The following is a 23,510-nucleotide window of genomic DNA, read 5'->3' on the forward strand; positions in this document are numbered from 1 at the left end:
CACATAAACAGAAAAAGCCGGAAGTGGCACTGTGGCTTAAGTGATAGAGTGCTAGCTTTGAGCAAAAAGGAAGCCAGGGATAGTGCTCAAAAAATAAAATAAAGGGGCTGGGGATATAGCCTAGTGGCAAGAGTGCCTGCCTCGGATACACGAGGCCCTAGGTTCGATTCCCCAGTACCACATATACAGAAAACGGCCAGAAGTGGCGCTGTGGCTCAAGTGGCAGAGTGCTAGCCTTGAGCGGGAAGAAGCCAGGGACAGTGCTCAGGCCCTGAGTCCAAGGCCCAGGACTGGCCAAAAAAATAAAATTAAAAATTAAAATAAAATAAAATAAAATAAAGGGGCTGGGGATATAGCCTAGTGGCAAGAGTGCCTGCCTCGGATACACGAGGCCCTAGGTTCAATTCCCCAGCACCACATATACAGAAAACGGCCAGAAGCGGCGCTGTGGCTCAAGTGGCAGAGTGCTAGCCTTGAGCAAAAAGAAGCCAGGGACAGTGCTCAGGCCCTGAGTCCAAGGCCCAGGACTGGCCAAAAAAAATAAAATAAATAAATAATAAAATAAAGCAAAACTTATTTCCATTTTATGTCTTTCCCAGATTTATGTTTTCCTGCATTTTGGCACATTTGGAATTTTTTTTCATTGCCTTTAGGATATTTTGAATGTCATGTTGTATCACTGGTTTTGTTAGTTTCCTTTCTAAGTTTTCAATTTTATCTTGAAAAAGATTTAAGTTACTTGTAGACCAGTCTGTTCCATTTGAAGATTTTGTTGTTGTCATCATTGTTGAGACAATGGTAGCTCTAGGCTACCAGGCTGACCTTGGACTCCTTTCGTAGTTCAAGCTGGGCTCAAAGTTTCTAAAGCCTGCCCTTCTTCCCAATTTTTGAGATTACAGACATGCTCAGCTTTGATGGCTTGTTTTTGTTTTTGGGGTTTTTTTTTTTTTGCTGCTGTTGTTGTTGATTTCATGTTTAAGTTAGTTGCACAAAGATGTTACAATTCACCATATCTACTCAGGTGGCTGAGGATCTGAGGATTGTGGATGGAAGCCAGCTAGACAGAAAAGTTCATGAGACTGTTATCTCCAATTAACCACCAGAAAATCAGAAGTGGCATTGTGGCTTAAAATGATAGTGCTCTAGCCTTGAATAAAAAGGTTTAGGGACAGTGCCAAGACCCTGAGTTCAAGCCACAGAATGGACAAAAAAAAAGCCAGAAATGTAGATGTTACCATTGTTAAGTAACTTTATGAATACAATGCATCTTGTAAACCCTTTCATCCTTCATCTTGCCCTTCCCATTCCTACCCTCAAGTTTCATAATGTAAGTTGAATATAATGACTGCTTTTGTTTTGACTGCTTTTGTGTGCCCCTTACATGATCTCTCCCCCAAACTCCCTGGTTTTTGTTTTGTTAGTTTATTAGTTGTTTAGAGGAGTTCTACCTTTGAACTCTTCCCTTAAGTATATCATCTTTTAGTCAGATTGTTTATGTATATGTTTTCATGTACATTTTATATTTTAGTTCTAGCTTCCAGAGAAAACATGTGCCATTTGTCTCTCTGAGCCTGACTTCACTTAACATAGGTTTTTCTAGTTCCATCCATTTCCCTGCAAATGACATATTATTCTCTCTAATAAGTGAGTACATTTTCATTTTATGTATTTAGCATGTTTTCTTGACAATTGTTTTTACTCATAGTTTAAACTGGCCTTTTCTGTAAAAACTTACAACAGTGGATACCTTCTATGACTTCTGTTGAATTCTTCCATTAACAGGCAATAACTCTCTACTTAGGTTACTCTGGCCAGATGAGGAAGTCTTCATAACTCTTTATTTCTTTCTTAATTCCTGTAATATTTTTTAAATAGACAATCACTTGTAGGGAAAAAATAACATCTTTAAACTTCTCTTTCTAATCTAGCTTTACAGAAGCACCAGTTGAAATTCCCAGTCTACTAGAAACCCCAGCCAAACCTCCTGAACCTGAAAATACTTTTCAACCCGTGCTATCTCTCATCCCAAGGGAAAAGAAGGCCCCACGTCCCCCAAAGAAAAAGTATCAGAAAGCTGGGCTGTATTCTGACGTTTATAAAACTACAGAGTAAGTAGTAGTAACTAGCAATTGACATTCTTTAAATATCTGTTATTCCTTCACTTGTGACAAAAAAAATACATTGACTATCATAAAAGAGTATGTTCTATATACAAATTTCAATCACTTCTGTTCACTGTACTCATGATATACTACCCTTTGTTGTATAGGGTAATTATAGTCCCTGATTTTTTTCTTTTTGCCTTCCTAGGCTACATTCTATAGTTTGAGGCCTTTTTTGCTAGTTAATAAGGAATATTGCGCTGTGTAACTAAAATGACATTAATAATGATCTACTTGATTTTTCAATGATGGAGTGCTGTTACACCAACTTTGCCAGATAATCCATATCCTTCCTCATTTGAAGAACTTCATGTTTTTTTTCTTAACAAAGTACAAGTTAATAACCAACAAAGACGAGATAGCCACTGTATCAAGGAAGAAGTATTCCACAAAATATAGTAGTGTTAGATTTGAAGAATTTTATAGTACTTTGCTAGGGATAGACGCTAGTCCATCAGAGAAAACAGCATATAAAAAGTCAGGCAGCCAGGCATAGTAGTCACACTGTTCCCAGCACTCAGGAATCTTGTTCAAACTTAGACCTGGCAGACAAATCCTTGAAAACGCTTAATTTCCACTTAACCAGTAAAAATGCTGGAACTAGAGGGTATGGCTTTAATGATACAGCACTAACCATGGGTGAAAAAGTGAAAGGCCTATGAGGTCAAACCTCTTTTCCAGCACACACAAAAAGGGAGGGGACTCTAGACATTATTTCAGATAAATGTACTAACAATAATTTTTATTAGAAATCCTAGCCTTTCTTTTTTTTTTTTTTTTTTTTTTGGCCAGTCCTGGGCCTTGGACTCAGGGCCTGAGCACTGTCCCTGGCTTCTTCCCGCTCAAGGCTAGCACTCTGCCACTTGAGCCACAGCGCCGCTTCTGGCCGTTTTCTGTATATGTGGTGCTGGGGAATCGAACCTAGGGCCTCGTGTATCTGAGGCAGGCACTCTTGCCACTAGGCTATATCCCCAGCCCCCTAGCCTTTCTTGTTTAGTTGGTTGTTTTGGTTTTTTTCCCCCTTATTTGCATGCATTTTCTCACCTTTGGTGAGTATCCTGTTTGAATTAGATTACTTAATTATTATACCCAAATCATAAATGATTAGACTAAGTAAACACCCTGTTTCTCCAAAGATTGAGTTGGACACAAATTTTGAATGGGTTACAGTAAAAACAGAACATTCTAAAAAGTTAATTTACTTTCTTTTGATAAGAAAGGTGAAGCTTTTAAAAAATTTACCCCCCCCACACACATATAATATAGAATTGGTTGTTCCTGTTTTATAACTTTAGCCACAGACCAAAAGAAAACATGTTGACACACATCTAATAATCCTGTGTACTCAGGATGCTGAGATCAGAGGATCAGATTTTAGACCATCCCAGACAAAAAGTGTGGGTATAGTGGGGCACAATTGTGCTCTTGGAAAGAGGATCATGGTCTCTAAAACCCTGTGGGAAAAATACACAAGATTCTAGCGGAAAAATAACTAAAAAGCAATAGAAGATTAGGAATGTATATAGATCAAGTGGCAGAGCACCTGCCTAGCAAACTGTAGGCCTTGAATTCAAACCCCACTTTCACCAGGGGGGGAGGAGGGACAGAAACTTATTGTCTGGCTTTATGATCAGTTCATATCTAAAATAGAAAATCTTCATTTCAGTACACATAAGGATTTGTTGGCTAATGTTTAGAATCTCTAGGATAAACTAACAAAGCAAAGAAGCAAACAAGTCCTTTCTCTATCTACCATCTGTAAAATGGAAGACCACACAGTTCAGACTAGTAAAAATAAGAAATGAGCCAGGCATCAGTGGCTCATGCCTATAATCCTAGCTACTCAGTAGGAGGCTGAGATCTGAGGATTATGGCTCAAAGCCAACCCAGGCTGGAAAGTCTGTGAGACCCTTATCTCCAACTAACCACCAGAAAATTGGAAGTGGCGCTGTGGCTCAAGTGGCAGAATGCTAGCCTTGAGCAAAAAGAAGCCAGGGACAGGCTGGGAATATGGCCTAGTGATAAAGTGCTCGCCTCGTATACATGAAGCCCTGGGTTCGATTCCTCAGCACCACATATTATAGAAAAAGCCAGAAGTGGCTATCTAGCTCAAGTGGTAGAGTGACTAGCCTTGAGCAAAAAGAAGCCAGGGACAGTGCTTAAGCCCTGAGTTAAAGCCCCAGGACTGGCAAAAAAACAAAAACAAAAAAACAACCAAAACCAAACAAAATAAACACATTTTTTTTATCTAATTGATGTTGGTAACAAAAAGATACACATTTTAACTTAATTGTGTTAGTTTTGGTTTTGTTTAGCCAGTACTGGACTTGAACTCAGAACCTTTTGTTTGTGTTCATCTTTTTTTTTTTTTTTTTTTTTTTTTTTTTGCCAGTCCTGGGCCTGAGCATTGTCCCTGGCTTCTTTTGCTCAAGGCTTGCACTCTACCACTTGAGCCACAGTGCCACTTACGGCTTTTTCCTATATATGTAGTGCTGAGGAATCGAACCCAGGGTTTCATGTATATGAGGCAAACCCTCTACCACTAGGTCATATTTCCAGCCCCATCAAGTCCCTGGTGCCCCACCACTTGATCTGAAGTAGAGTGGGGGTTCGCTACAATGAAACGTGGTTCCCCCCCCCCCAAAGGAGGGGATTCCTGGTTCCCCCAAGAGTCCACCACACAGTCTCCAGCTACAAGATGACAAAAAGACAGATTTATTGGGGAAGTAAAAAGTGAACAAAAGGGGCTGGGGATATGGCCTAGTGGCAAGAGCGCTTGCCTCGTATACCTGAAGCCCTGGGTTCGATTCCCCAGCATCACATATACAGAAAATGGCCAGAAGTGGCGCTGTGGCTCAAGTGGCAGAGTGCTAGCCTTGAGCAAAAAGAAGCCAGGGACAGTGCTCAGGCCCTGAGTCCAAGCCCAGGACTGGCCAAAAAAAAAAAAAAAGTGAACCGACCGGCCTTGGTCGCAGCCCAGACTTGGGAGCCGAAACAGACGACCATGTGTGCAGGATCAGGGCCCAGACTCAGGAGCTAGAACTGCCCGCACGTGTGCAGCCCAGACTGGCAAACATCACAGCCAAACTTGCCGCACGCAGGTGACCAATGAGGATACAGCACTTACAGAGCATGCTAGGCCACACGCAGGTGGCCAATATAGTTACAGTCTGTCTCATAATATCTATTTGAACCAACCTATCATTCTAGTTAGAATTGACCCCTGGATTTGGCAGGGCTCACATGATGCAGGTGGATACACCTACCCATGGGAGGGCACTGGTTCCCTAGAAGCTCCCAGGCCTCAGGTGGTCAATTTACATAACTTAACATAATAAAGGGGAGCTTCCCTGGATTGGGTGGGGGAAGGCTTAGTGGAGATGGAGTTGGCTTCTGCTCTTATCTGAGCTGGAGTCAACCTGAAGTCCCTCCACAATTAATGATAGCACTGGCCAGATCTGACCTCCCTATTACAGATCCATGCCTTCAATCTGGAATTTGGTTGGTTAATTGGAGTCTCACACTTTGCTCTATAAACTGACTTCAAATCATAATCCTCAAATCTTAATCTCTTGAGTAGCTGAGATTACAGGCATGAACTGAACTACTAGAGCTCAGCTTTGGATGTCTTTAAATGAAGAAATAGTCCTTAGGATATATAAGTCCATTGATTTGATGTCTTTTTAAATTTAAATGTGTAACTATTTTCCAAGTTCCTTACCACTACTTTAAAAACGCTACCTGATATAATACCTGGCTTCCACTGAACTACTTCAACCATCCAGCCTTTTTTGGGGGGTGGGTGGGGGTGAGTGTTAGTCATGGGGCTTGAACCTCTGGGGCTGGGTGCTATCTCTGAGCTCTTCAGCTCAAGGCTAGTGCTCTACCATTTGAACCATGGTGCCACTTCCCGCTTTCTGGTGGTTAATTGGAGATAAGTCTCACAGAAAGTCAGACTTTATTGCCAGGGCTGACTCCTGACTTCAAACCTTGATCTTCAGAACTCAACCTTCTGAGTAGCTAAGATTACAGGCATGAGCCACCAGTGCCTGGCCATATAGCCTTTTCTAATTTTCTCTTAATTCTCCAGCCTCATTCCAACTTAGGCCAGCTTATTGTCTGCCTGGCTTTCCTTCATTTTCCATGTCCTGCCATGACTGACATCTTACTTAAAGCATACGTCATAGACATCACTTCAGACAAGTCTTGCCCCATTTCTTCTTGGCCTTCCTATGATCCAGGCTGTCTTGGTTCAAGAGATCTATCAGCCTTAGCTTCCCAAGTAGACTATAGGCCCAGTCACTCTTTGCTCATTGCTTACATATATTATTTTCTAAAAATTTTTCTATAACCTTCATTTTTATTCTAAGACACGATTTCACTATGTAGCCCAAGTTCGTCTGTATGGAACTCAAGGTCTTCCTGCCTCAGCCTCCCAAGTACTGGGATTATAAGTGTACTATACCTTCTGGCTGAAAAAATGATGGTTTAAGTCTTAAAACTCTTTACCAGCTACTAAAATCAAGACTTCACTTAAGCATAGAGCATTAGTAGTGTCGTTGTGGCTCAAGTGGTAGAGTGCTAGCCTTGAGCAAAAGAAGGTCTGGGACAGTGCCCAGGCCTGGCAGGAAGGAAGGAAGGAAGGAAGGAGGGAGGGAGGGAGGGAGGGAGGGAGGGAAGGAAGGAAGGAAGGAAGGTAGGAAGGAAGGAAGGAAGGAAGGAAGGAAGGAAGGAAGGAAGGAAGGAAGGAAGGAAGGAAGGAAGGAAATTAGAACTAAAATGGGAGCTGGTGGCTCATACCTATAATCCTAGCTAGTTAGAAGGCTGAGAAATACGATAGTTCAAGACCAGCCTGGACATCAATGTTCTTGAAACTCCTTTGACCAATAACTGGAGTAGGTAGTACATACCTGTTACTTTAGTTTCATATAGGAAGTGCAAATAGGCAGATTGAGGTCTCTGCAGGAGGTTAAAAACCCTGTCTCAAAGGTAACCAGTACTAAAAATGGTTGGAGGCTTCCTAGGGGAAGCCCTGAATTCAATTCCTAATACTACACAAAAGAAAATAGATCCACAATTTGGCCTCCCTCTGCAAAACTTTTGGAAAATGCTTAAGAGCCTTTTTTTAAAAAGGACTTTCCAGAAATAAAGGTTTATATTTTAAACATTAGGAAGTATTTGGTACCCTCCCTCAAAACTGCTTTTTTTTTTTTTTTTGCCAGTCCTGGGCCTTGGACTCAGGGCCTGAGCACTGTCCCTGGCTTCTTCCTGCTCAAGGCTAGCACTCTGCCACTTGAGCCACAGCGCCGCTTCTGGCCGTTTTCTGTATATGTGGTGCTGGGGAATTGAACCTAGGGCCTCATGTATCCGAGGCAGGCACTCTTGCCGCTAGGCTATATCCCCAGCCCAAAACTGCATTTTTTTGGAAGGGCCGTCAAGGGTCTTGAATTCGAGGCCTGGGCACTGTCTCTGTGCTCTACCACTTTGGGCCACGGTGCCACTTCTGTTAAGACATGACCTTTAGACCTTAAAACAAATGATCTGTTTATGTTTGACAAGAAGGAATTTCATTGCCTTTAACTATTTATCATTCTTTTCTGATCACAGCCCAAAGAGCCGATTAATCCAACTAAAGAAAGAGAAACTGGAGTATACTCCAGGAGAGCATGAATATGGATTATTCCCAGCCCCTATTCATGTTGGTGAGTACTAAGTCTGCACAGTGTATTGATGAGAAGGTTATATAATTCCCTTGTATTTGAAGGAAACGTCTGTGTTGTTAGTTCAAGCATGTTACATTACCATTTAATTTACACATACTCTCAATAATTCTATACATTATTAAATGCCTGCCTAGCTAGCACAAGGCTCCCAGTTCAAGCCCTAGTACCACCAAAAAGGTGATTTAAAATTCCATTTAAGGGAAAACATAACCATTTTGTCGTAAATGAGAAGTTTTCTAACCTAGATCTTGGGATTCCAGGGGAATTAACAGAAATAATGAATAATCTATTATCTTTAGTATAAATAGTGATAATTTTAAGGTTTATTAAAATAGGTAGCTGATGAAGGAGAACACTACATGGTATTCAAGCAGGAGAGAAAAGTTTGTTCCCAAACTGCTGGCCTGTGGCCGAGATATTGCATGGCCAGAGAGAAGGGCTGAACCACCACTGGGCCATGTCTTATCTAGGGCAGGTGCAAGAGATGTGGCCAGGGGATTCGTGTGTGACCTCAGAGAAGAGGGAGGTAACTGCCTCCAGGTGTGCCAGTTACCTAGGTACTGGGCCCAGACTTAAGTGAGGGGGGGGGGTACATCTGCATGGAGTCCTCCCAGGGATCAACCTTACAATAATAGCTCTAGTTTCCCATTTTAATTGGTTGCTGACATTTTACTTTGTAGCCAGTGATCTGTACAGTAAATAAATAATGGAAGAAACTACCCAAGTATAGGAATGTCTTCTTATTCCAGTACTGGAGTTTGCTCAAGGCTGGTACACTACCACCGTATCGTATCTCCACTTCTGCCTTATTGCTAGTTAGAGGCACATGGCCTTTTCTACCTGGACTGGCTTTGAACAACAATCTTCATATCACAGCCTCCTGACTGTTACGGAGTCTGGGAGGTGGGGGGAGGTTTCACATCCCCCAAAAGTCCACCACTCAGAGACAGTCTCAAGCAAAAAGATGGGTTTTGTTGGGGAAGCAAAAAGCAAACTGCCCAGCCAGGGACATATCACAGACGTGGGAGCTGAAACTACACCCCTGAAAAGCGGGCTGACCAGCCAGGGACACAGCGCTGACTTGGGAACTGCCATTGTGCCCCCAGCAGTCCTCATATTGGGGTATATAAATGTAAAAGCGTAGCACAGATGTAAGGGCTTGACGCAGGGGGTAGAGCACGCCATAAGTTCATAGATGTAGGAGGTTGACACAGGAGGTAGAGCATGCAACAAAGCAAGTGTGGCACAGATGTAGGAGGTTGACACGGGGTAGAGAGCAAATAACAAACAAGCCATTTACAGAAGCAGAATTTTGGGGTCAGGTTGACCTAATCTCTCCCCAACATTTCCTACCATGTTTCCCTAATCAAAATGGAGTCAGCTCTGCTCCCTACAACACTGATTAGCATTACAGGCATTAGCCACTGATGTTCGGCTTACAAATGTCTTTTTACTAGAGGTGAAATAAACTGAAACCAGGCTATTGCATGGTAGGATTTCTTTTTTCTTGACAGTCTTGTTTTGTTATTCAGATCATAATTTTTTGCGTGTATGAACAGTCCTACGGGTTGAAATCAGGTCAGAATTCCAGTGTTCACTCAAAGCTCAGATTTTACTATTGGCAACAAATACTTTTAGTCATATGTACTTTGGTTTGACTTTGGTTTGAGCAGTGTTGGGTTAAGAACTCCTCCAGCCGTAGTTTTGCTTCTTAAAGTAATATGGTCATGTTGTTTTTCTCATTGTTTCAGTCAAAATGTTGTTCCATGCAATAAAATCACTAGTTCAATTAATTAACCAGTGAAATACTTGTATAAATGTTTTTCCTTGGGAGAGTCATCCCACTTTAGTATGCAGTTGAAATGCTTCATTCATACTTACATTGTGCCACATTGAATATTTAAAATCTTGGAAGTCAAGACTAAATGTAGTTTTTAACACTTAATCACAAGCATGCATAGAGTAGGGAGGGGTAGTATACCAGAATTTGACTCTCCCCTTATATATACTCTTGCTTGGCTTTCTTGCTGGCCTACTCTACCACTTGAGCCACATCTGTAATCTGATATTTTGCTGGCTAATTGGAGCTAGAGCCTCACAGGTTTTTTCCCCTGGCCTTGAACTATCCTCCTCCTGAGTAGCTAGGATTATAGGTATTAGCCACCAACACCTTGCCAAGAGCATTTTTAAATGATGCTGTCTCCTCCACCCTACCCCCAGGTTTGTGGTGAATAGAATACAATGACTTCTAGAACTGTTTGTACTACAAACAGATTTATAATACAGTTTCTTTTACACCATTAGTACAAATATCAGCATAACAAAGAAGGTATATAACATCTTAACAGAGTCTTGAAATTGGGGCTTTTTTTTTGCCTTTTGGATCTTCTTAAATCAGCAGGAGTACTCTTTGAGAATTGCTCATCTAGAAACAAAGGAAAGTATAAGTAGCCAAGACAGTGATTTGTGTGTTTAAGAAGACAAAAGGTCACACAAAGTAGGAAGCTGGAGAGCCTTTTTAAGGTAATAAAAGGGACTTAAAATAGGCTTCGTAAAATATAATTTCAATAAGTAGGAAATAAGGTTAACAGGGATTTCCTCTTTTTCTAGTCAACCTTAAACTATAAATAACAATGGAGAACAGGTGTCAGATGTTCTGTGGCTAGTAACTTGAACAATTGAAAATGTCTTGGTCTTTATTTAGCTTCATGATGACCTATGTATTTTGATCATAATTTAAATATGTTCATTTGTTTCATAGAGACTATTGTAAAGTTAGGGCAGCACACATTTATGATGCCAGCACTGAGTAGGCAGAGACAGGAGAATCACTTATACAGTCCATTCTTGACCACCTACATGCTAGCCTAGCCTATATAGCAAGACCTTGTCTCAAGCAAACAAAAAATTGCCAGGTGCTAGTGTCTCACTCCTGTAATCCTAGCTACTCAGGAGACTGAGATCTGAGGATCGTGGTTCAAAGCCAGCTCGGGCAGAAAGTCTGAGAGACTCTTGATCTCCAATTAACCACCAGAAAACTGGAAGTGGCACTGTGGCTTAAAGCAAAGAGCCTCAGGGACAGCACCCAAGCCCTAAGTTCAATCCCCACGACAAAAAAAATAATATTAAAAATAAGAATTAGGGGCTGGGAATATGGCCTAGTGGCAAGAGCGCTTGCCTCGTATACCTGAAGCCCTGGGTTCGATTCCCCAGCATCACATATACAAAAAACACCCAGAAGTGGCACTGTGGCTCAAGTGGCAGAGTGCTAGCCTTGAGCAAAAAGAAGCCAGGACAGTGCTCAGGCCCTGAGTCCAAGCCCCAGGACTGGCCAAAAAAAAAGAATAAAAATGATATATCTTTAGCATATGTCATATTAAGTATGGTAGAAGAAAGTTAAAATTAAAATGTAATGTGTAAAAACAATTTTTCAAGGGTTTTTCAAATAAACATTGAGGCTATTTGATCTCTTTAAGTGCATATAAGAATAGATGTTGAAATTGATACTGTTTTTTTGTTTCAGGAAAGTATCTAAGACAAAAGAGAATTGACTTCCAGCTTCCCTATGACATCCTTTGGCAATGGAAACACAATCAGGTACACAAAGCCTATTTTACCAGGTTTTATTCATAAACAGGAAGGAAGTTGGGGACAGGGAATATAACTTTTCTTCTGCCTCCTTCTTGTTTTCTTCTTAGGAGGTACTGAGAAGTTTGCCTGTGAAGGTTAGAGACTAATAAGCAGTATGAATTTTCATCCATATTTAATGTGACCTATTTGCCTTAACTCATTGCGAAATAGTAGTAAGTTCCTGCTTCCCTGGGCAACATTCTGTTGTTATTCTGGGCTTTTATTTTGGTAGCAAAGATTTTTGTTCTGTAAGAATTCTGTTTGATGGTCTCGGGAGAATTTAAATGTACTGCCAGCAGCACTTTAAAAAAAATTAGGCTTTATTTTAGTTGGCTCCTTATTAGCTTGGAATTATTTTTCAGATACAAAATTGATTCTTCTCCCAAAGGAAACAGGAAAATATTTTGCTGTATTTCTAAGGATCTTTAAATATATTGGTAAATTTTTTAAAAGGTCCTGTTTTTCTTACATCCATAATTGTAAAGTTTCCCCCAGTGACTTCTGTATTTAGTTACAGCTCCTAAATTCCATACTGGAATAAACATTATGAAATAGAAATAGTCATACAGATGAAGTGAACAGGCTTCTAAGTTTTGCCAAAATGCCACCAAATGTTAACTTTAAATTGTGAAAAGCAACTGACATTCCCCTGTGCCTTCTATTCTTTAGTGGCCTCTCATGAATTCTTACAGTATCAGTATTTTAAATATTTAACAATGGACTGCTTTGAACATATGGACTGAAAAATGAATATGAGATTGTTCTAGCAGATTAATGTTTCAATTTAGTCCAAGATGCTGTTTGTGAAAAAATGTCTGCATACTATCACCGTTCTTTGTTTTTATTGACTACCTCAGTTCTAATTTATTTTCTCCCCTGTTGCCTTTGTGATTAAAATGTGAAAGCTCTATTTTTCTTGCCTGCCCTTTCCCCTTTGTTCATTAAGTTAATTGTTAAATAAAATTTGAAATCTGTTTTCTTTTTTTATTATTTTTTAATTTTTATTGTCAAACTGATGTACAGAGAGGTTACAGTTTCATACGTTAGGCATTGGATACATTTCTTGTACTGTTTGTTACCTCCTCCCCATTCCCCCCTCCCCCTTTCCCTTTCCCCCCATGAGTTGTTCAGTTGATTTACATCAAACAGTTTTGCAAGTACTGCTTTTGTAGTCATTTGTCTTTTTACCCTGTGTCTCTCAATTTTGGTGTTCCCTTTCAGTTTCCTAGTTCTAATACCAGTATACATGGTTTCCAATGTACTCAGATAAGATACAGAGATAGTGCAGGTACAGCCACAGGAAGGGGATACAAGAGGATCATCAATAATAGAAGCTAAGGTTTCACATCACATGTTGAAAGTAATTACAACAGTGATATAACAGCCATTTCCATAACATGGAGTTCATTTCACTTAGCATCATCTTATGTGTTCCTAAGGGTATAGCTATTGGGCTCTTGTGATCCTCTGCTGTGACTAGCCTAAACCTGTGCTAATTATTCCCTATGAGGGAGACCATAGAGTCCATGTTTCTTTGGGTCTGGCTCACTTCACTTAGAATAATTTTTTCCAAGTCCTTCCATTTCCTTACAAATGGGGCAATGTCATTCTTTCTGATAAGAGGCATAAAATTCCATTGTGTATATGTACCACATTTTCCTGATCCATTCGTCTACTGAGGGCCATCTGGGTTGGTTCCAGTGCTGCGATGAACATTGTTGTGCTGGTGGCTTTAGTGTGTGAAATCTGTTTTCTTAGAATTCTGAAGGTAATGGCTGAAAGCCTAGGTATTCATATTTTTAATTTCAGACCCTCTATAAGCACTATAGCCACTATTATGTTTTGGGGGAATGTTCCTTTCGGGATTTAGTGCTTGTTTGGTATTGGTTTATGGGTGAAGATTGTTACTTGGGTTTTTTTTGTTTACTTATATTTTGTGTATTTTGGTGTTCTGGGGATTGACCCCCGAGCCTCTCACATGCTAATTATTAGCAAGTGTTTTACCACTAAGTTAACCAGCTCTTTTCCTTTTTTTGGCCAGTCCTGGGGCTTGAACTCAGGGCCTGAGCACTGTCCCTGGCTTTTTTTTTTGCTCAAGACTATCACTGTATCACTTGAGCCACAGCCACAGCACCACTTCTGGCTTTTTCTGTTTATGTGGTGCTGAAGAATCAAACCCAGGGCTTCTTGCATGCTAAGCAAGCACTCTACCACTAAGCCACATTCCCAGCCCCTTTCCTTCTTTTTTGATAGAAGCACATAGAATCTTAATTTGTCCAATTGGGTAGTTTGGTCCTCAGTATGATACCTTATTATTTCCCTCCCAACAACATAATGAAGAAATACAATTCACAATATGTATATTTCCATAAACTAATGCTGATTCTGTTAAATCTTTATTCTGTTTTTGTTTGGGGGCAAGAATGATCTCCCATTAGGTTTCCCTCAATTGTACCCACTCTTAAAAGGCTTACAGAAGAATACATGGACAATTTCTTGGATGGTTGCTATTTTTTAGCATTTGAAGTTAAATGCTATATGAAGACTTTTCTTTCTTTTTTCTTCTAGCTATACAAAAAGCCAGATGTCCCACTATATAAAAAAATACGTTCAAGTAAGTAATTTGGAGCTACTCTTAACCACCTCCATACCATCCACGGTGTTTATATTAGACTGGCACTTGAAAAATGTATCTAGTATATTCATCAACTGTTCTTTACTATCTTTTCAAGATGTCTATGTTGATGTGAAACCTCTTTCTGGTTATGAGGCTACTACCTGTAACTGTAAGAAGCCAGATGATGACACCAGGAAGGGCTGTGTGGATGACTGCCTCAATAGGTACTGTAACTTCCTTTGGAGGTTAAATTAAATATATTCACTTCCCATCATGAAGTTGTACACAGATACATAAAAGTTAGTAGCTTGAATACAGTAACAGAAAAAAATAATTAAATTAGGGTCTTATGTACCTAAACTTAAATTCTCTTACTACTTATGACACCTGGAGAAGGCTTTAACTCCTCAGGTAAAAACAATACCTTCACCTGGCACCTGGTGGCTCACACCTGTAAATCCTAAATACCCAGGAGGCTGAGATCTGAGGAACACAGTTTGAAGCCAGCCTTGGCAAGAAAGTCTGTGAAACTATTATCTCCAGTAAACTTCTCATTAAAAGCTATAAGTGGTGCTGTGACTCAAGTGGTAGAGTGCTGGCCTGAGCAAAAGAAGCTCAGGGACAGAGACTGGGCCCTGAGTTCAAGCCCCAGGACCACTAAAAAAATAATAATATCTTCAAGTTTTAGGGAGCATTGTGAGAATAGTATGAGATAACATAATAAAGTATTAATAAGCATAGTATTGAAGGAATAGAGTAAAACAATGGCAGTGAAAGTAAACAATAAAGACATGGCAAATTTTTGAAGGAAAATTGCTAGAAAACTTGACATGGGGTGGGTATGCACTTGAGTCATTAATACTAATAAAATAGTAATTTCATCAGAAACAAAGTGTGGAATTAAACTGATTTGATTTTTTTGTTTTTGTTTTTGTTTTTTTTGCCAGTCCTGGGCCTTAGACTCAGCCTGAGCACTGTCCCTGACTTCTTTTTGCTCAAGGCTAGCACTCTGCCACTTGAGCCACAGCGCCACTTCTGGCCATTTTCTATCTATGTGGTGCTGGGGAATCGAACCGAGGGCTTCATGTATAGGAGGCAAGTGCTCTTGCCACTAGGCCATATTCCCAGCCCTTAAACTGATTTGAGAATAAGAATTATGATTCTTATTTGGGACCATTTAGTTTAAAATGAAATAGAGATTTCAGAGAGGAAACATATAAGAGACAGGAGTGGAGATAAGAATCAAAGAGCTGGGCACTGGTGTCTCACACCTGTAATCCTAGCTACTCAGGGCTGAGATGTGAGGATCCCAATTCAAAGCCTGTTGGGGCAAGCCAGAAAACAAGAAGAGTTGTGGCTCAAAGTGGTAGAGCGCTAGCCTTGAGCAAAAAAGCTCAGAGACAGCACCCAGGCCTTGAATTCAAGCCCCACAACCAATAAAAGAAAAGAAAAAATAATCAAAGGAGTTAAAATAAAATTTGTTGAGTTTTATCGTTTACACAATCAATACTTGCTATAGCAGATAGTTGTTCCATTCAAAGACAACAGGTCGAGGGATTCGTTTTCAGTACCTTCCCTAGCATACCAATTGGAATTCTACCTCATTTGCACCACTTTGAATTCACATCTTTTCATTGTATATACATACAGTTTTGTATAGTGGTAGCAACCGTTGGTATATCATTGTTTTATGCATTGTTATATTTTTTTGTTTACAAATGAATTAATGTCCAAAAACCATCACCTTGAGGAATGTTTTTTGTCATCTGTCAGACTAATGTGCCATAGTTTGCCACCTATCTCTCAACATATCCTTCAACTTCTATAAAAATTTGCTATAAAAATGTCATTGCTGGGTCTGGGAATATGGCCTAGTGGTAGAGTGCTTGCCTCATATACATGAAGCCCTGGGTTCAGTTCCTCAGCACCACAGCTCAAGAGGGTAAAGTGCTAGCCTTTAGCAAAAATAAGTCAAGAACAGTACTCAAGCCCCAGGTCTGGCCAAAAAAAAAAAATGTCATTGCTCTGAAACTTTTTTGTACAGATTTCCTTTTTCTGTTTTTTGAGGTAGAGTCCCACAGGCTGGTCTGAAATTCACTATATAGCCTAATATGGCCTCAAATTCATATTCTTTCTTCATCAGCCTCTTCAGTGCTGGGATTACAGGAATATACCACAACACCCAAGATTGGATTTCCCTTATAAACACCTTTATAGTTTATTTTCAAAAGTAAAATTACAAAACATAAACATGTCACCAACATTTATATTTTTTATTATGTTCTACCAGAATTGAGCTCATAATATTCTGTGATATAACTACCAATATATAAAAAGACTTATTTACTTAGTTCTACTTACTTTATATATTCACATCCGTATTTATTTATTTATTGCCAGTCCTGGGCCTTGGACTCAGTGCCTGGGCACTGTCCCTGGCTTTTCTTTGCTCAAGGCTAGCACTCTGCCACTTGAGCCACAGCGCCACTTCTGGCCATTTTCTATATATGTGGTGCTGGGGAATTGAACCCAGGGCTTCATGTATACGAGGCAAGCACTCTTGCCACTGGGCCATATTCCCAGCCCATCCAATTTATTTTTTGATGACTTAATTTGTCCTTTTACTATTAGAAGAATCATATGTCCTTAAAGTTGTTTAAATGTATATTTTGTGAGTAGGTAACATTGCTTTGTTTTTTCACATTTTACTGTATGTGGAATTGCTGTAGTAAGCAGTATACAGAAACAGCCCAGTAAAAAAAGTGAGCCTGACAATCTCAGGCAACAATATGAGACCTCATCTGAAAAATAACTCAAATGAAAAAGAGTTAAGGGCATGGTCCAAGACAACCTGCCTAACAAGCACAAGGCCCTGAGTTCAAACCCAAGTACCACCAAAAAATGAAAAAGTAAAAATTTTATATATACATACATACACATATATATGATAGTGGAGAAAAAATAGACACATAAATCTATAGAAAAGAATAGAGAACTCAGAAGAGTATCACTAGGAATATAGCCAGTAGATCTTTAATATAGGAGTTAAAGCAATAGAACAAAAGTGTCTTCAGCAATTGCAGTTTGACTATTAGGACAAGGAATCATATTTTTGTAAGGATTAAATCAGATAGCTGATTTATTTTAAAGTGTACAGTATTAAATACTTTGCAAGATTTGAAAACTTTAACCTTAACACTTATATCTATAACACTTATATTTTGATCTAGCAATGTTTTATTGGTCCTTTGTTTTAACTATACTTAACAGTCTAAATGGAATTCCAAACCCTACAACAAAACTAAATGACTTCCATAAAAAATAGAGTTAACCAAAACAAAGCCAGAAGTGGAGCTGCAGCTCAGGTTGTAGAGCATCAGTCTTGAGCAAAAGCCAACAGGACAGCTTCCAGGCCCAGGATTCAACCTCCAGTGGCAGTGGGTGTATGCATGTACACACAAAACTTAAAAATTAGTACAGTAAAACATGTATTGTTTGAAATAGTATATAATTATTCTTTTCTTTCTAGAATGATCTTTGCTGAGTGTTCTCCCAACACTTGCCCCTGTGGTGAACAGTGCTGTAACCAGAGGATACAGAGGCATGAATGGGTACAATGTCTAGAACGATTTCGAGCTGAGGAAAAAGGTTGGGGAATCAGAACCAAAGAACCCCTGAAAGCTGGACAGTTCATCATTGAATACCTTGGGGAGGTTGTCAGTGAACAGGAGTTCAGGTACAGTAATTAATGATTATACTCCAGGAAAATGACAGATATACAAGATTAGAATGGAGAATCAAATTTCTAAAATTTACTTTCAATTAGATCAGTAACTGACATTCAATCATTTTTCTCCTCTTCAGGAATAGAATGATTGAGCAGTATCATAATCACAGTGACCATTACTGTCTGAACCTCGATAGTGGGATGGTAATTGACAGTTACCGTATGGGAAATGAGGCCCGATTCATCAACCACAGCTGTGATCCTAATTGTGAAATGCAGAAATGGTAAGGAAACAGGAAAACCAAGAATCTAGCAGAGTAGAAGGTAGTAAGGGCAAACTGCAATCAATTTTTCTACAGCGTGAATCAGTTTACATGAAATATCTCAGGCAAATTGCCAGTTATACCAGATCCTTCAGACAAAGTAAGCACCTGCTCTTTCTTAAAGTCATCCCAACTACTCCCAAAAGAATACAGTAGTAATGATAATGCTAATCTCTAATATTTATTAAATGCTTACTGTGTGTTAGGCATGGTTACATATACCATTTCATATTACTTTATACAGCCACATTGCAAACTTACTACATGCTCAGTGGGCTTGTCACAGTAAGAAATTAGTGAAATATGAAGTGAGATCTTTTTTACTTACTTAAAACCTGCTTAATAAGGGAAAAAAATTAAATCTGAGAAACAGTAAAGCTGTGTGGGACAATGCATACCTATAATACTAGCACTGAGGAAGCTGAAGCAACAGGGTAAGTTTTGAGTCCACCCTAGACTACAGCAAAACACTGTTTCAAAGAGGGGGAAGGGAGAATAGAAAAAAAAGAAAATAACAATGGACCATATATCGCTCAGTTATACACTGTTTGCTTAGTATGTATAAGGTCTGAGGCTCCCTAACACCACTGACTGACCCCCCCCCCCCCAAAAAAGAGGGTAATGTAGAGAACATTGAATTATAAGTCATGTATAGAGAAATACACAGATCTTAAGCATGCATTCCATCATTTCAGAAAATTCAGTCTGGGGATGAAACCTAATGATAGAGTATTTGACCAGCATTCACAAGACCCCTTAGTTCAATACTCAACACTGTATTTAAAAAAAGTAATTCCCTTCTGTCTATTTCTGTCTTCCCACCTTCCAAGGCAAACCTTAATCTAATTTCTGTTACATACATTGGTTTAGCTAAATGTGCATGTCTGTAATCCCAGCACTCAGGAGGCTGAGGCAGCAGGATTGTGATTTCAAGGTCAGCCTAGCCTACAGAGTAACAACTTGTCTTAACAACAACAACAAAAAAGCAGAAATTAGTTTTAATTGTTCTGCATGTATATGTATTCTCTTACATGTAACTTCTTTTATTCTGCATTTTTTTCCAATTATAAATTTTTTGTGTGTGTTTTGTTTTGTTTTTGTTGCCAGTCCTGGGCCTTAGACTCAGGGCCTGAGCACTGTCCCTGGCTTCTTTTTGCTCAAGGCTAGCACTCTACCTCTTGAGCCACAGCGCCACTTCGGCTTTTTTGTATATATGTAGTACTGAGGAATCAAACCCAGGGCTTCATGTATACGAGGCAAGTACTTTACCACTAGAACATATTCCCAGCCCCCAATCATAGATTTTTTTTATTGTGGATTAATACTTTTATGAAGTCGCTACATTATCTATTTTCTACAACAACTTGATATTTGAAAAGTTATGGGAAATTATCGTATTTCTTAAAAACTATAGCTAACAAAAAATTATTGGGGCTGGGGTATATCAGAGGAACAGCGCCTGCCTGGCAAGCACAAAGCCCTGAGTTTGGTCTTCAGCTCTAGTTGGAGGGGGGGGAAGCTATTTTTATTTATTTATTTATTTATTTAGGCCAGTCCTGGGCCTTGGACTCAGGGCCTGAGCACTGTCCCTGGCTTCTTCCCGCTCAAGGCTAGCACTCTGCCACTTGAGCCACAGCGCCGCTTCTGGCCGTTTTCTGTATATGTGGTGCTGGGGAATCGAACCTAGGGCCTCGTGTATCCGAGGCAGGCACTCTTGCCACTAGGCTATATCCCCAGCCCGGGGAAGCTATTTTTAAAAAAATGATTGGGGCTGGGAACATGGCCAAGTGGCAAGAGTGCTTGATTCCTATACATGAAGCCCTGGAATCGATTCCCCAGCACCACATATATAGAAAATGGCCAGAAGTGGCGCTGTGGCTCACATGGCAGAGTGCTAGCCTTGAGTAAAGAGAAACAGGGACAGTGCTCAGGCCCTGAGTCCAAGACCCAGGACCAGCCAAAAAAATTTTTAAAAAAGATTAAAAAAGAAATAGAATCTGTAATTGAAACTTACCTTCATAAACTGAAAGCTCAGATGTCTTTCTGATAAATCTTCACATTTTTGAAGGGAAATACTAACAATCTAATATAAATTCATTTTTCTAAGCTTAACATAACATCTCAGCACTGCATTCACACATTACACACAGACACATTTATATATACCCATGCACTGACATTCACCGTCCTCATTCAGGAAATTTATTTAAAGCTTTAAGATATTAGAAGAGTTTACATAGGCTAGAGTAGTCTCCAAGATGATCTTTGTGTTCCACATGGAAAAGCTATGAAATCAAATACCCTGGAGTTTAGTTTGTTTTAGTATCAGTCCTAGGGCTTGAACTAAGGCCTTATGTTGAACTAAAGCCTAAATGTTTTTACTCAAGGCTAGTACTGTACCACTGGAGCCACAGCTCTACTTTCGGCTTTTTGTTGGTTAGTTGGCAATAAAATTTTTCCCACCCAAGGTGGCTTTGGATCACAATTTTCAGATCTCAGCTTCCCAAGCAAGGATCACTCACCGACACCTTGGCCTAACCTGGGTTTTATTTCCCTTGGGTTGAATGCTAAACTAGTTACTAGATAATCATAAATGAACACTCTTAATACACACACACTTCTTAGGTAAAATGGACATCAGAATACCTAACTTCTTATAGTGTTAGTTCAAAAATTAATGAGATAACAGGCACTGGTTGGTCATGCCTGTGATCCTAGCTACTCAGGAAGGAGGCTGGGATCTGAGGATCAAGGTTCAAAGCTACTATGGGGAAGAAAGTCCATGAGACTCTTACTACCATTTAGCCACCAAAAAGCCAAAAGTAGACCTGTGGCTCATGCAGGGAGTACCAGCCTTGAGCAGAAAAAAAAACCAAACGATGGGGCTGGGGATATAGCCTAGTGGCAAGAGTGCCTGCCTCGGATACATGAGGCCCTAGGTTCCCCCAGCACCACATATACAGAAAACGGCCAGAAGCGGCGCTGTGGCTCGAGTGGCAGAGTGCTAGCCTTGAGCGGGAAGAAGCCAGGGACAGTGCTCAGGCCCTGAGTCCAAGGCCCAGGACTGGCCAAAAAAAAAAAAAAACGAAAGCATAATAAATTAATATCCCAATTTTTAACTCTTTGTCCTGTCTTCATAGGTCTGTTAATGGAGTATACCGGATTGGACTGTATGCACTTAAAGATATGCCAGCTGGGACCGAGCTCACTTACGATTATAACTTTCATTCCTTCAATGTTGAGAAACAGGTAAGAATAATAAATACACGAGAAAAGATGAACTTTTCATTGATAATAGTATATAATATGAGCTTTTAGTAAACAATATTCTTGGAGCCAGTGATAAATGCCATTGAAAAAGTCTTGGGGCAGGGCTGGGAATGTGGCCTAGTGGTAGAGTGCTTGCCTAGCATACATGAAGCCCTGGGTTCGATTCCTCAGCACCACATATACAGAAAAAAACAGAAGTGGCACTGTGGCTCAAGTGGGTGCTAGCCTTGAGCAAAAAGAAGCCAGGGACAGTGCTCAGGCCCTGACTTCAAGCGCCAGGACTGGCCAGAGGAAAAAAAAAACAAAAAACATGGGGTCACACGCCAGTGGCTCACACCTGTAATCCTAGCTACTAAGGAGGCTGAGAATTTGTAGTTTAAAGCCAGCCCAAGTAGGAAAATCTGTGAGACTCTTTATCTCCAATGACAGAAAAAGCCAGAAGTGGTGCTATATGGCTCAAATGGTAGAATGCTAGCCTTGAGCAAAAGGAGCTCAGAGACAGCATCCAGGCCCAGAGGTTCAAGCCCACAACCAACAAAAAAGAAAAATACATGGGAAGACAATTTTTTAACTCTTATTTCACCTATCTCGGATACATAGATTTCATGTATCGAAAGTCTGAAGAAACAGATTATGGTGTTTTTTTTATTGTTAATTTTTTAGTCTTCAGGACTTTTTATTTGGTTTGGTTTGGTTTTGTGCTGGTTCTGGAGCTTAAACTCAGGGCCTGAGCAATGTTCCAGAGCTTCTTTGCTCAAGGCAAGGTAGTGCTCTACCACTTGAACCACAGCTCTATTCCTGCTCTTTAGTGGTCAGTTGAAGATATGAGTCTCAAGGACTTTCTGTCTACAAACTATGATCCTCAGAACTCAGCCCCCTAAGAAGCTAGGATTACAGGCATGAGCCACTGGTGCCCATCATCTCCAGGTTTTTGAGGGTATAAAGGGTTTTTGTTTTTGTGAAATTTGAACTTAGGGCCTGACACTGCTAGGCAAGCAAGTAGTCTACCACTTGAGCTATACCTTCACCTTTTTTTGCTTTAGTTATTTTTGAGATGGTGTCTCAAGTTTTGTTTAGACCTGCTAGGTACCTGTGTAAATAGTATACAGATACACATCACCATGCCTAGCTTATTGGTTGAGATGATGTCTTGTTAACTTGTTGCTTGTGTTCAAACATCAATCCTGCTCTCGTGAAGTGTGGTTAGGTGGGTACTACCATACCAGCACAGTGAGGTCTTTCTTTTGTTTTCTCTTTTCTTTCTTTTTCTTTTTCTTTTTCTTTTCTTGGTGCTGGTCCTGGGGCTTGCACTCAGGGTCTGAGCACTGTCTCAGCACTCTTTTTGCTCAAAAACTTTTTTGCTGTAACATTTAAACCACACCTCCACTTCTGGCTTTTCAGGGACTTTCCTACCCAGGCTAGATTTGAATTATTATTCTCAGATCTCAGCTTCCCAAGTAGCTAGGTTATAGGCATGGCCACCAGTACCCAGCTTAGGTTTTCTTAATGTAGAAATTTTCCTTAAATGTTATCTTCCTCTTAGGGAACTCCTTTTTATTTATTATGCTGTCAGTTATTTCTCTTAAGTTAAATTCCCTGATTCATACCTAACTTTGGTAGTCCAAATGTTCCAAGCACAGTCGTTGCAGTTATAAATGAATGGCAATAGGTTAAAGAATATTCTTCAAAAAATATACATATATATTCTTCCTCAAAAGTTCTAACTGGTGTAGGGGATGGCTAGCCTGGCTGCTGGCCACTCCCATCTCCTTCCGGGTCCGAAACCGGAAGAGATGCCAAACCAGCCCCGCCTGTCGTCTAAGAGCACATGTGCCACCATGGCGCCGGCTGACCCAGGAGGCCAAGCCAAGAGGCCGGGCCTCTGCGGGAAGTTCCGTGACATCACCGTAGTGGACATGCTCATTAGCCTATCGTTAGCACCTGGTCAGTCCCTCCCCTTCCCTTGTCATTATTGCTATAAGTCTATTAGCCCCTCCCTTGAATAAACAACGCTCTTTGAAGCTTCTCCGATGTGTCCTGTGTCCGTGCTAACCCGGC

The 23,510-nt window shown here is 40.2% G+C and overlaps 1 protein-coding gene across 3 annotated transcripts in view; it reads left to right on the plus strand.

Moving 5' to 3' along the window:
* The window catches only part of Ash1l (ASH1 like histone lysine methyltransferase), a 126,861-nt gene that overhangs the window by 72,755 nt on the left and 30,596 nt on the right, over nt 1–23,510 (plus strand). For all 3 annotated transcript variants that reach the window (XM_048357546.1, XM_048357545.1, XM_048357547.1), the window contains 8 exons: nt 1,929–2,108; nt 7,770–7,864; nt 11,409–11,482; nt 14,084–14,129; nt 14,248–14,356; nt 17,662–17,868; nt 17,997–18,143; nt 21,323–21,431. In XM_048357546.1, the coding sequence (XP_048213503.1) occupies nt 1,929–2,108; nt 7,770–7,864; nt 11,409–11,482; nt 14,084–14,129; nt 14,248–14,356; nt 17,662–17,868; nt 17,997–18,143; nt 21,323–21,431 (967 nt within the window). The remainder of the gene's footprint in view (nt 1–1,928; nt 2,109–7,769; nt 7,865–11,408; nt 11,483–14,083; nt 14,130–14,247; nt 14,357–17,661; nt 17,869–17,996; nt 18,144–21,322; nt 21,432–23,510) is intronic.

This window comes from Perognathus longimembris, chromosome 11 (assembly GCF_023159225.1).
Source record: "Perognathus longimembris pacificus isolate PPM17 chromosome 11, ASM2315922v1, whole genome shotgun sequence".
Classification (NCBI taxonomy): domain Eukaryota; kingdom Metazoa; phylum Chordata; class Mammalia; order Rodentia; family Heteromyidae; genus Perognathus; species Perognathus longimembris.